At 37.7% G+C, this 14,611-nt stretch overlaps 1 protein-coding gene across 7 annotated transcripts in view; it reads right to left on the bottom strand.

Annotated features, from left to right (window-relative positions):
- The window catches only part of FBXO38 (F-box protein 38), a 66,769-nt gene that overhangs the window by 37,276 nt on the left and 14,882 nt on the right, over positions 1–14,611 (bottom strand). For 6 of the 7 annotated variants that reach the window (XM_052642939.1, XM_052642944.1, XM_052642946.1 and 3 more), the window contains 6 exons: positions 13,699–13,862; positions 13,331–13,496; positions 10,602–10,739; positions 9,309–9,446; positions 6,350–6,443; positions 5,276–5,406 (listed from right to left, as the gene is read on the bottom strand). In XM_052642939.1, coding sequence (XP_052498899.1) covers positions 5,276–5,406; positions 6,350–6,443; positions 9,309–9,446; positions 10,602–10,739; positions 13,331–13,496; positions 13,699–13,862 — 831 coding nt within the window. Of the gene's footprint in view, positions 1–5,275; positions 5,407–6,349; positions 6,444–9,308; positions 9,447–10,601; positions 10,740–11,746; positions 11,810–13,330; positions 13,497–13,698; positions 13,863–14,611 lie in introns of those variants that run through there. The other variant, XM_052642945.1, reaches the window with a different exon arrangement.

The raw sequence follows: 14,611 nt of genomic DNA, 5'->3' as shown, positions 1-14,611 counted from the left end.
ATCAGGCACTCTATCTATCAGATCTAGGCCCTTAAATCTATTTCTCACTTCCACTGTATAATCATAAGGGATTTGATTTAGGTCATACCTGAATGGTCTAGCGGTTTTCCCTACTTTCTTCAATTTCAGTCTGAATTTGGTAATAAGGAGTTCATGATCTGAGCCACAGTCAGCTCCTGGTCTTTTGTTGACTGTATAGAGCTTCTCCATCCTTGGCTGCAAAGAATATAAGCAATCTGATTTCGGTGTTGACCATCTGGTGATGTCCATGTGTAGAGTCTTCTCTTGTGTTTTTGGAAGAGGGTGTTTGCTATGACTAGTGCATTTTCTTGGCAAAACTCTATTAGCCTTTGCCCTGCTTCATTCCACATTCCAAGGCCAAATTCGCCTGTTACTCCAGGTGTTTCTTGACTTCCTACTTTTTCATTCCAGTCCTCTATAATGAAAAGGACATCTTTTTGGGGTGTAAGTTCTAAAAGGTTTTGTAGGTCTTCATAGAACCGTTCAACTTCAGCTTCTTCAGCATTACTGGTTGGGGCATAGACTTGGATTACTGTGATATTGAATGGTTTGCCCTGGAAATGAAGAGAGATCATTCTGTCGTTTTTGAGAGTGCATCTAAGTACTATGGTATTAGTTAGTAAATATTTATACCTTAGAGCGTTTTTGAGAGTGCATCCAAGAACTGTGGTATTGGTTAGTAAATATTTATACCTTAGAGAGTGGACTTTTAACTCAAACAGACACATCCATTCTCTGTCCCTCAAGGTCTTAGGGTCTACTGTCTTGTCAGAGAGTAGGGGTTGGGTTTAGCAAAAAATGATCCGCCAGTCTAGATTATGCCACTGGATATCACACGCTGTCTCTTGCTTCCTATTATTATTCCTGCCACCTGCCTGACCTTTACTCTCTAGGATGGTCCACTTTACTATGAGCAATTTGAAGGAAAACTAGACTCTGCCTAGTTAGCTGACAGGTACATTTTCAATGTCCAGCCTAATACTGGGATATAGGAACCCAATAAATGTCTCTCACAATCCCAGCAATCAAAACTGACACAAACTACAAAGAAAACACCGTTGCTCTGGTGAAGCTGTCCTGCCCATTACTGGGATTTACTCCCAACTCTTTCAATTTCTCTTTCCATGTAATTCATGGTCTCGCTCCTAGGGTCCCTGTTTTTTGTATTTACTGGCATTCTTGGACATTTCACCTTAACCAATTCATAATTTTGCTGAGAAATACTCTTTTAGTCTCCTGGTAAAAACTTTGTTCTTGCCCTGTGAAGTATAATTTGCCTTCTCCCTTATGATCAGGTTCATCTTGAACTGATCCCAAGTGGGTGTTTTCAGCATTACTGCTGCAGCCTAGCATGATAAATCCATGTCTTACATTCATTCCTTTGAGATCTGTTTCTATTTTTAGGGTCTCCTGATTGTCACACTTCTTCAGAATCCTGATTACATCACCTAGGACTTAGATCATTTCTTTTTCCTTCAGCCCAGAGGTCAGCTAGAAGTAAAAGCTACCATTTACTGAATTTTTTTTTTTGAGATTTATTTATTTATGGCTGCACTGGGTCTTCTTGCTACACACAGGCTTTCTCTAATTGTGGTGAGCTCTGCTTTGTTAAGGTGCTTTGAGCTACTCTGAGTGGGGGCTCCTCTTTGCTGTGGTGCACGGGCTTCTCATTGTGGTAGCTTCCCATAGAGCACAGGCTCTAGGGCACTTGGGCTCCATCACTTGTGGCTCGAGGGCTCCAGAGTGCTGGCTCAGTAGTTGCGGCACACAGATTTAGTTGCTCAGAGGCATGTGGGATCTTCCCGGACCAGGGATCGAACCCACATCCCTGCATTGGCTCTTTACTACTGAGCCACCAGGGAAGCCCTACTGAGCGCTTTCTAAGTGTAAGAGATTATAAAAGTCCATCTTTTCTCACTTGTCAAACGGGTATAAGACCATTTTCTACTTTTTTATTGGGTGATCTGAAGCCAAGAAATGATTTCCCCAGGTCCCATGATTAATAAGATTCCATCTCACTCCTTCTTTCCAAAGTCCCAACACTATAGACTACTCTATACTCCTCCTGAATCTAAATGAGTTTACACCCCTATCACTTTCCCACAAAGCTCTGAAATCATGAATCCACATAAACAAAGAACCCCTCTGAGTATTCATCCTTGGATCACTTTTCTTACATTCCTAGTACACAGCATCTACTTTTCAGCACATCCATTTCCTGAACCTGGCACTGCCACTTTTACCATAAATGTATGCAGCCAAAGGTGCTATTTCTATATTTTGCTAGAATCTCTGGAACAAAGAACTGATGCAAGTTTTACCAGGAGCCACCCCAACCTTCTGGAAAGATGTTTCAAAATCTAAATGGCTGAGAGGCAAGAGATTAACAGATTGACAGAGTATAAACAGTGACCTGTAATCTCTCCATGTTTGTTAGAGGCACCTGGCACCTATTCCCAGACAGAGAATCCCAGACTTATCTTTGGAGCAACAGAGCAAAGTACATATATAGGAGAGATGGGTGAACTGAAGCAAATATGAAGAATGACTTATAAAAAGATAACCAGGAGATTATTACGTATAAAGAAGACTATGAAATAAGCTATGTTGCAAACATAAGATAATGGTAATCAAAAGGTAAAGTGTTTTCAAATGAAAATGTGTGTTGAGGGGAAATAAACACTATTGAGAAATAGTTGGTTATAAAGACAATTCTCAGTGGACCTAAAATACAGTCATCATGAATATACAAATCCATTAAGTTTTCAGCTTTTAGGAGGAACAAAAAACAAGACTGCAGAAAAACACTGATTACCAATAATAATTTTAACTATTACCTTAAAATTTTGAATTACTATATACTAATATATATATCTTCAGTTACTATGAGAGTGAAGAAGGCTGAGTGCCGAAGAACTGATGCTTTTGAACTGTGGTGTTGGAGAAGACTCTTGAGAGTCCCTTGGTCTGCAAGGAGATCCAACCAGTCCATTTTGAAGGAGATCAACCCTGGGATTTCTTTGGAAGGAATGATGCTAAAGCTGAAACTCCAGTACTTTGGCCACCTCATGCAAAGAGCTGACTCACTGGAAGACTCTGATGCTGGGAGGGATTGGGGGCAGGAGGAGAAGGGGATGACAGAGGATGAGATGGCTGGATGGCATCACGGACTCGATGGACGTGAGTCTGAGTGAACTCCGGGAGTTGGTGATGGACAGGGAGGCCTGGCATGCTGCGGTTCATGGGGTCGCAAAGAGTCGGACACGACTGAGTGACTGAACTGAACTGAACTTAAAATTATTAGCTTAATAAAATTAAGCTAAAGCTAATAATTTTAAGTTACTATATAGACACTGTAGAAACAGAGAATGTTAGCAATTTCTCTGAAAAAGGAAAAACAACAGTCATATTGTTTGATCTGGACTGTCTTAAGAAATCAAGGTTGCTGGGAGAAATAACCTCAGATATGCAGATGATACCACTCTAATGGTAAAAAGGTGAAGAGGAACTAAAGAGCCTCTTAATGAGGGTTAAATAGAGTGAAAAAGCTGACTTGAAACTCAAACATTAAAAAAACTAAGATCATGGCATCTAGTCCCATCATTTCTTGGCAAATAGAAGGGGAAAAAGTGGAAGCACTGACAGATTTTATTTTCCTGGGCTCCAAAATCACTGTGGATGGTGACTGCAGCCCTGAAATTAAAATATCTTTGCTCCGTGGAAGAAAAGCAATGACAAACCTAGACAGTGTATTCAAAAGTAGAGAATCACTTTGCCAACAAAGGTCCATATAGTCAAAACTACGGTTTTTCCAGTAGTCATGTACAGACATGAGACATGGACCATAAAGAAGGCTAAGCATTGACGAACTGATGCTTTTGAACTGTGGTACAGGAGAAGACTCTTGAGAGTCCCTTGGACTATAAGGAGGTCAAACCAGTCAATCCTACAGAAAATCAACTCTGAATAGTAACTGAAAGGACTGATGCTAAAGCTCTAATAATTTTGGCCATCTGATGCAAAGAGTCGACTCACTGGAAAAGACCCTGATGCTGGGAAAGACTGAAGGCAAAAGAAGGGGGCAGCAGAGGATCAGATGGTTAGACAGCATCAATGTATCTGGCCAAACTCCAGGAGACAGTGGAGGACAGAGAAGCCTGGCATGCTGCACTCCATGGGCTTGCAAAGAGTTGGCCATGACTGAGTGACTGAACAATGGCACCCCACTCCCATACTCTTGCCTGGAAAATCCCATGGACGGAGGAGCCTGGAAGGCTGCAGTCCATGGGGTCGCTGAGGGTCGGACAGGACTGAGTGACTTCACTTTCAGTTTTCACTTTCATGCATTGGAGAAGGAAATGGCAACCCACTCCAGTGTTCTTGCCTGGAGAATCCTAGGGACGGGGGAGCCTGGTGGGCTACCGTCTATGGGGTTGCACAGAGTCGAACACAACTGAAGCGACTTAGCAGATTAGCAGCAGAGCAACTGAACAACAAAAACAACAAAGCTTTTTTACGTTCTTTGACAATGCAAAGTATGACACCGAGAGTTTAAGAAAGACTTGTCGTAAAGTACATGAGTAAGAAACTAATTCTTGAAAAAATAAAAACATGTTGATGGTGTAAATGTTCTTGCATGTCTGACTACTGTCATGTGGGAAAAAGTTTGAATAGTGAACTCACATGCATTCAAACCCAAAGGACTGAGTTGCCAATTTTAAATACATTCCAGAATATGCTGTGGACAAGCCTTCCAACAGCAGTTATTAAATGAATACTGACCAAAATATGCTAACACTATCAGAAAATCCAGAACCCCCAGTGGGCTTATTACAGAAATGAAGAGCAGGGGTAGGGGCTGGGACCTCATCTGAGAGGACCAGCAAAAGCTTCAAGAAGTGTGGTAGATCAAATTCAGCAAACAAAAGCAAGGATAGCATTCTGTGAAAACAATGAAGCAGAATGGGAAAGAAACTTGGAGAGCAAAGTGGAGACAATATCAAATGTAGGTAAGCATCTTTTTTTGAGTAGACAATCACCTCATTTTCTGTAATATGCTAAAATCAGAGGCAATATAGAAAAAGAAAAAAAAATCACTGGCACTTCAAGTTCAAATTTTTCAAGAAGTGAGAGCACCTGAGATTTTAAAGTATTTTTATGTCTAAGAAAATAATGGCACATCCAAATTTACAATTCACTTTGTCAAGTAAGTTTCCAACAATAATTTTAGGGGAGTAAATGAGCTAATTCTTACTCTGCAGCAAAAACTCATCTACATATCCCAGATGAAGGGTTTCAAACTGGGGGAATTCCAACTCTGCCATCTTTAGGGCGGAAAAGACGCCATCTTTGGTTAGGGAAGGCTGGATCCGAACTTCATGTAACCTATGAATGAGAGACACATAGAGGAATAAAATGAAAGCCATCAGAATAAAAGGTTCTTCCTAATGTAAGGCTCTGAAAGAAGTTTATCGTCCTGAAGTGTCAAATGCAAAAACACTGCCTCCTCCATGAAAAAATATCAGAGATGCTTCCTTTAAAATAGCATTTTATAAAAGTGTGGGCATATCTCATGTGTACACTAAAGTCACAGTAAGAACGACTTATAATAATCTTATATCCTTTCTGGTACTTTCCTAAACCTGATTAAGTCAAGGCAAGAATCTGGTATTTCTTTAATAACTTTTAGAGGCCAATAATAAGTCCCATTTTTAACAGAGTATAGTCCCTATAGCAGGTATCAGTATCTATTCACTTAAATACAGTTTTATTTTACTCTTCACATTCTATGATCGAAAGGAAGAGTTTCCTTTTTTAAAATTCAATTTAAATATTATAAAAGTAAAAGCAGAGGTAGACTTTTGATATGCAGGAAATAGTAAATGTGGCATCAAGTGATGTGAAGATAGGTTAAAAATTTTAAAGTATTAAAGGTCAGGATGCTGAAAAAGCTGACTTAAAACAGTGATTTCTAAATAGCAATTATCACCAACTAAAACAATTCATAAATCTGTCCAGAGGATGAAACAATGGCTCCTGAGCAAGTATCAGTACTGACTTCTATTGGAATCTCAGGCACTTCCAGATAACTGACAGCTTTTTTCTGATGAGATCATGAGCATTTTAACACTTGCTGGGTCTGGACTGCAGCTCACGTGGTCATCAGTTGTATAGAAGACTTCCCCTAAATGATAACCTACTGCTATTTAAACAACTTCTCTATATTTTAAATCTGAAAAAGGCATGATCAAACATCATATACATATTCTGCCAATTTTTATAAAACAGATAAAACATAATTCTGACCCAACGTGAAGAGAAAACATACCTACGGGCAGCAGTGATGATGAGGTAACCAAGATCTACTTCAAGTGCATTTTTACAAGCTCCCAAAACAATAGTGTGCAAATTTCGAAAACCACCTAGTTAAAGGAAAAAAGGAACAAAAACAATTATCATCCCATTTGACCACAGCACTTTCAGTAAAGCATTTCTATACACTTTAAGTGATAACTGTTTAGGTGTAATTATTTTACTGCTTGTATATAACACTGTGGTTTTAATTTTCATTTCTCTATGATCAGTGAAATTTACCATATTTTCATGTTTGCTGGCCATTCAGATATCCTCTTTCATAAGATCTTTTCTACTCAAAATGTTTTCCTATTTTTCCTCTCGTTTCTGACTTTTTCTCACTAGTATTAGTTCTTTTTGTATTCTAAATACATAAATTAGAATTTATGTATTTTAAATTCTTTCAGTTCAGTTCAGTTGTTCAGTCATGTGCAACTCTTTGTGACCCCATGTACCACAGCACACCAGGCCTCCCTGTCCATCACCAATTCCCAGAGTTTACTCAAACTCATGTCCATTGAGTCGATGATGCCATCCAGCCATCTCATCCTGTCGTCCCCTTCTTCTCCTGCCCTCAATCTTTCCCAGCATCAGGGTCTTTTCCAATGAGTCAGCTCTTCACATCAGGTGGCCAAAGTACTGGAGTTCAGCTTCAATATCAGTCCTTCTAATAAACACCCAGGACTGATCTCCTTTAGGATGGACTGGTTGGATCTCCTTGCAGTCCAAGGGACTCTCAAGAATCTTCTCCAACACCACAGTTCAAAAGCATCAATTCTTCAGTGCCCAACTTTCTTTATAGTCCAACTCTCACATCCATACATGACTACTGGAAAAAACCATAGCCTTGACTAGACGGACTTTTGTTGGCAAAGTAATGTCTCTGCTTTTGAATATGCTATCTAGGTTGGTCATAACTTTTCTTATAAGAAGCAAGCATCTTTTAATTTTATGGCTGCAGTCACCATCTGCAGTGATTTGGGAACCCAGAAAAATAAAGTCAGCCACTGTTTCCCCATCTATTTGCCATGAAGTGATGCGGCCAGATGCCATGATCTTAGTTTTCTGAAGTTGAGCTTTAAACCAACTTCTTCACTCTCCTCTTTCACTTTCATCAAGAGGCTTTTTAGTTCTTCTTCACTTTCTGCCGTAAGGGTGGTGTCATCTGCATATCTGAAGTTACTGATATTTCTCCCAGCAATCTTGATTCCAGCTTGTGCTTCAGCCAGCCCAGCGTTTCTCATGATGTACTCTGCATATAATTTAAATAAGCAGGGTGACAATATACAGCCTTGACGTACTCCTTTTCCTATTTGGAGTCCAGTTCTAACTGTTACTTCCTGACCTGTATACAGATTTCTCAAGAGGCAGGTCTGGTAGTCTGGTATTCCCATCTCTTTCAGAAGTTTCCAGTTTATTGTGATCCACACAGTCAAAGGCTTTGGCATAGTCAATAAAGCAGAAATAGATGTTTTTCTGGAACTCTCTTGCTTTTCCAATGATCAAGTGGATACTGACAATTTGATCTCTGGTTCCTCTGCCTTTTCTAAAACCAGCTTGAACATCTGCAAGTTCATGGATCATGTATTGTTGAAGCCTGGCTTAGAGAATTTTGAGCATTAATTTGTATTGTAAGTATTTATCTGATAGCTGTACTGCAAATATCTTCTCCCACTCTGTAGCTTGACTTTTTTACTCGAGCTCTCACTTATGCCTTTTGATGAACAACAACAAAAAGTCTTTATTTTAATTTAGCACCATTTACCAATTTTTTTCTTTATGGTAAATGCTTTTTGATGCACAAATCTCTACCCAACAATGTTAAAGAAGACAGTTTCCAAACTTTTCCTTTAAAAAGTTTATTTTTTATATTTGGATCTATGATTTTTCTGAAATTAACTATTGTGTGAGATATTCTGGCTCCTTAAGTAAAATGAGAGTTGTTCTTAAACACTTATTATGGAAGGAAAGTCTCTGTTGCTCTTTTAGGCCGTTTATGCAAATTCCTGGCTTTTGGCACCTCTCTCTAGGTCTTCTAATGAAGGAGTCCACTGTGGTCTTCTTTCCCTTTCTGACTTCAATCTGGTTAGCTATAGACATGGAGTAAAAATTGCACTGTTCATTTTGAGGGAGTCTCCATTCCCTTCACACAATGTAATGAACTACACTCGCACCATACTTGATTAACTGACAAAATGTTAAAAATGCACTGCTTACTCATTTTAACAGTATTAATGATAACATCTATTTGTTACCAATGGTACTCGATGATTTTCTATTTACATTTTGGACATTCAAAGTTACATTTTGTGTCCCCAACTATTAATTATCTATATAGCTAAACTTCTTGGTCTTTTTGTTGAAATGAGGAGATAGTTAACACGGAGCACATTCTACTACACATGATCATTTAAAATATAATTATGGGTGCTAGGCAGTAAAATCTTTTTTTCTTTTAAAAGCCATCATCTGATCAGTATGGGTGGATCTAGTATCCAACTGATAAACTTTAAAACATTTTATATATTATAAAGTATCAGACAAATGTTAGATTAACATTTCTAATGCCTGAGTTCTTTTGTAGACCTAATTTGTCTAAGTCAAAAAATATCTCTTCTCAGCAATAGCCACTAGGATATTTCTGTTAACATTTCTCAGAAAGATTTCAAATATACCATGAATTACTAACTAACTGGTAAGTATTAACAAGCCAGAAAACATGACTTATCATTTTGAGGTTTAACACTGCATAAAAAGGAAATGAATACTAGCCACACTCATAGTTACTTATTCTTCATCAAATACACCAGATAGAAAGTAAAATTACTAACAAGCATTTCGTTTATAAAGACTCTGTAGAAAAGCTAAATAAAAGCTTAATAAATTTTTTAACTGATTTTTAAAATATTTAGTAACTAAAGGAAAATGAATACCTGATCTCCAACTGTCTTCAACTACATGCTGAATAAGACCTCCAAGGAAAGGAACTCGAACCATTTCTAAATGTTCCAAGTTGCGGGCAGAGGCTAGGCCTGTTACTAAAGGGACATATTTCAAGGAGTTTGTGGGTCCTGAAGAAAAACAATTTCAATGGAACAATGTAAATTGCCAAGATGATTTTTCAAATCAGCAACAGAAATTAATAACTTATAAATTCTATGTCTGAAAATGATAACCGAGTGGCTGGTTCTCTACAATTTATCATTGGAAACAAAACCATTAGTAAGTCAACCACATACCGATTCAGCATAAGGATTTTTCAGCAACATTGGAGATTTAGTATTTTTTTAAATTCCCTGGAGTCTCAATAATTTTGAGCTGAAAATAACTGAGGGGGAATAGGCAAGTTGAAAATTTGATCCTTCATTAAAATAAATAGCTCAATGGCTTAAACATCTCTCTATGTGACCAGTATTATATTAGGTGTTATGGAAGATCACAAGATAGGATCCTATCCATCAAAGAGTTCACAACTGACAAGGACATAAAACATGAATAATTATAAAAAGATAAAAAGGCAGAACATATCAAGAACAAAAATCAAATCTGATGTACTACATAAAAAAGAGAAGGAAGTCAATGAGGCAAAACTTGCATAAAAGGTGCGTACAAGTAAAGAGGAGGAAGGAAGTGTTAAACCTCCGGACAAGAAAACAAGAATAAGAAGACACTCAGGTGAGAGCTCGTATGGCTGTTTGGGAACAGTGAGTTGGCAAGCCTGACAATAAAAGGGGTACTTTGGAAAGGACTCTGAAATAAGGTATCAAAAACAGCTCTGATTGTTATGAACTCTGAAGCAGAACAGTTCCCACTTGACACACTAGGACAGCAGAAAAACTGAAGGTTTTGGAACAAAAATGTAGTATCGTAAAAGCAGTGTTTTATGCTTTAAGGTATATTAAGTCAGACAACATTTACAAAAAGATCAAGGGACCAGAGACAAAGAAAGTATACAAAAATTCATTAAAACAAACCTATATAAAAAGTGTCCAAAAGATATAGGTAGAGACATTTTTGACACTTTGTCTGTGAAGGGTCAAAGGCAAATCATATGTCTACTGTCTTTAAAACAAAAAAAGTACATTTACCTACATAAGGTAAGTTACAAACATAAATAGTAACAGTATAACATAATTTCACTTACAATGTATCATATCTATGCAGTTTGTTTTAGGATATTTTTAGAATGGTATATGTGTATTTCCACTACAACTATAGACCCTTACCTGCACAGTTCCTCATGACAAAAGTTCGTAAACTGATGCAAAGAAAATCTTTGAATGGTTGTGGTTTAGTGAGTCTTACCCACTTCATGTAAAGGTGCCTTAGCATTGGGATACAAGGAATTTCAGGAACATTCACCCCTAAAGCATATACACAAAAAAAGAAAAAAGAAAACCACTAAAAGACACTGTTTGCTGTGTACAGGTTCAACAGTCTATTTTTCAAGTTGACAATATATCCTTCCTGGATATTTTCATCAGAACAAATTACCTAGATAATAGTTAGATACCTAGTTTATCCTATGAAGATAAACTTATATAAAACAGGCTTGTAAAGGACAATTTAAACAAACAATAAACAGACTACTTTGTAATTTCTTTAGAAAAGGCAAATGGAAAGATGGGATTTATGAAGTATTTCAACATGTTATACACACAACCTTTTCTCTTAACTCTGTAACTCTTCAAGAGTTACCAGGAATCATACTTGCAGAGGACCATTTCTGAAAGAAAGGGAATGTACAGAAGAAGGATAAGTCAAGAGATATGGAAGAAGAGAGAATATGGGTAACTTGAAAATTCTTATGGAAGGACGCAGTTTGAGGAACTTGCCCAAAAGTCTAAACACGGCAGATTCAGGAACAGCAAAAAAGTGACAAATTCTCAGAAAGAAATTCAAGGATACGGAGTGATGACATTTAGAAAGCAACAGCTGGCAAAATCAGTTTAATATAATTTTAACCTTGAGTCAGTAGAAGCCCTGCTAGCAACAGCAACTAGAGAAAGCAAAATTGGGAGTACTTAAATCAGTGGTTCTTTGAAAGCTAAATTCTGCACATTCTACTGTAAGCATTACTCCTTAACCTGGTCGACCCAAAAAAGCACAGCTAGCTTTAGCTTTGCACTATGCGTAAACACTGTACTCACTGGGGATTAGTCCAAAGGAAGAAAAGCAGAAGTAAGGTACAGATTGAGACTCAAGATGCAAAACTCACAAAGGTATATTTAGCATCTACCATTATGGTGGTAGTTCTGATTAGGAAACCCAAGGGCAGCAAGGGTGAGACAGACCCAGACAAGACAGTTATATTGTATGCCCAATCCACATTTTATCCCAAATCCATTCTATAAACAAAGGACACAATTACCTGTCTTCCCCAGCATGTTCATTAATTTACTATACACGTTTGTATCACCATCACAGTGTTAAACTGTTGAATTAATCAAATGAATTAATGCATTTCAACAAAATTTACCAAGTATTTATATTTGCAATGAACTGTGACAGGCATCATGGAAAATATAGATATAAAACCACAGTCTCTGACTTTAGAGAGCTTATATTATAAACTTCAGATATTATAGATTTCCTTTATTATCTAAAAATCCAAATTCAAACTAGATATCTAAGTCTTTCATCAGAACCACTCCTTCATCTTGTAAAGGAAGGACTGCTAGAGAGCTCTGCATGTCTCCCATAACTGCATATCTAAATAGTTTTTAAGACCTACTCCTTATCATTCCTGCTGCTCTCCCTTCCCAGTTTCAGAAATATCCAGTTCTTCAGGACCATCCCTAATATCTGGAAGAATGCTTGAAACACAGCAGATATTCAATACGTACAAGTTAAATAAAATACTTAATCAGTATTAAAGGTCAGACTGTAGTAACAGGAGTCCTCCCCACCACCCTGAAATTCCTTTCAGCAATCTAAGCCAAAGATGACAAATTAAATTTGAGAAAATATCTGTTTTTATCATTTACTTAGGTTTGAAATTACTGGGATACAATTTCAGAGAATATTCAGATGAAGAATGCACACCGTGATCACTGTAAATAAGGTGTCTTTGGGAAAAAACCACTCCCTCCTCATTTCTCAGGGAAAAAGAGAAGTGGCAGAGTTTTCCAGAAGCTCTAGGTTGAAGAAATGGGGGAGTTTTCTGCTTAGAGAAGATACAAGTAAACTTAAGTTTTATCTAAGATTTTTTATTCTGTCATGTTCTAGAACTGAAGAGGATAATAAAGTAGCCACTAGCTACATGTGGCTATCTGATAAACTACAACAAAATTTAAAAATCCAGTACTTCTGTTTCACTGGCCACAGTGGGTACCATATGTGATACTACAAATACAGGACATTTCCATCATCACAGTAAGTTGTACTGGAGAACTATTCTCTAAACTCTCTTCTAAAGGGTAGAACTAGGAGCAAAAGGTGGGTATCAGAAAACAGGGGCAAGATTCCAGCTCATTCAAAAAATCAAAAACAAAAAGCCCAACAACTTTCCAAATTACTCAAACTGTCTATTAAAATGAAAATAGACTGATTTTGAAATAGTAGTTTTCTCACCTACCCACCAGGCCCCTGGCCCCAAAGGCTCCTTAGTGGGAAATCTCAATGTTTTATGGAAGTCTCACAAGCATTTCTTTTTCTTTTTCATATATGTACTTTAAAATAAAAATATTTAATTAAAAATTAAAGAAACTTTTAATTGGAGGATAACTGCTTTACAATATTGTTTCTGCCACACATCAACATGAATCAGCCATAAGTATACATATGTCCCCTCCCTCTTGAACCTCCCTCCCACCACCCACCCCATCCTACCCCTCTCGGCTGCCATTAGCAATCAGCAAAGCTATTTCTAAAATTCCCATTATTCCCTTTCCACTAATATTCAGCTGTATGGCATTTAAAGGAGTCACAAGTAACCCAAGAAACATGTACTCACCAACTAAATGTAAAGTTTGAATTTTGGCTCCTATAGGAATTTTCAGTTTATTTTCAGGAGGAATTGGAAATGCTCCATTACGGTTACGAAATTTCCCCAAAATATGCACATGTGGCATGTATGTCCAAATGGATTCTACTAATTCCAAGTGAGAAGTTTCCACACCCTACAAAATAATGCCAAAGCAAGCATAAGAAAGGCTTTTATTTAGCATCCAAAGCTTCTATTTCTATATCATAAGATCCTAAGTATGCAGTGGAACTTAAAAATTCATTATGAATGAAATTTGCATGAACATGTTCTATCATTCTTTTAATTTAGTGCTTCATTAATCAGCTGATGTCAAATGCTCAACCAAGTGCACTCACCACTAAGTTTGGGCATGCCTGCAAAGCTTCCAGAACTCCTGGAATGCTAAAAGCCTCATGGCCCCGTACCCTTCGCCTCTCAAGGTATCGAGGGTGAAGGCCATATAGCTGTTCGACATCTGGCATCTTCTTTAGTAGTGTCAGAAAACTGGAATCTGTGAAGCCTAAGAAGTTCACAACTATTTAGAGCCAAGTTTATCGCCACTTGTAATTTTTACAATATTTTTACAAACGTTGTACAATATTTTTACAATATGTTTTACAAATGTTAACAACAAGAAGATTTCCTCTTTAAATTTTCATAAGGCTAACATTACAGCTGAACAAACGGTTAAATAGAAAATACTTCCCTTAGGAACAGAAAATATATTAGAAATACCACCTATTCTGAGTTGTTATTTCACAGTTGAGGCTTTTTATTATTTTGTTGCTGTTGCTGCTGCTGCTTTAAAGAACAGACATCTTCAACTAGGAACACCATGCTTTCAACCCAGACGACCTGGACCTGGTGGGGACCAAGGAAGACCTAGCTGACCACCACTCTCTCTCCCTGAAGGCACTTTCTGGCCCATAAAACCTTTATGCCCCACAGAGCACACAACCAAAAATCAGACAGACAGGATCCCCACTTTCAGGAAGCTCACAGTTCCAACCGGAATCCTATCTCAAACTGGGTTCTCTTAGGTACCCATGTCACAGCGATTACTCTATCCTGTGTTTAACATCATTCCCAGGATATTTTAGACAATTCATTCTTTTAGACAAGACAGATGCAAATCAGCTAAGAGAACATAAGCGATCCAAACTAGGAGGATGCTGACTGACAGAAGACTATTTATTTCAAAGGCCAGTTGTGCTCCATAGTGGGACTCCACCAGGTTGGGAAGAGAGAAATACTTCCACAGTACGAGCT

This window comes from Budorcas taxicolor, chromosome 7, assembly GCF_023091745.1.
Source record: "Budorcas taxicolor isolate Tak-1 chromosome 7, Takin1.1, whole genome shotgun sequence".
Lineage (NCBI taxonomy): Eukaryota > Metazoa > Chordata > Mammalia > Artiodactyla > Bovidae > Budorcas > Budorcas taxicolor.
Note: the sequence above shows the minus strand (reverse complement) of the source record. Positions and strands in the feature narration are given on the sequence as shown.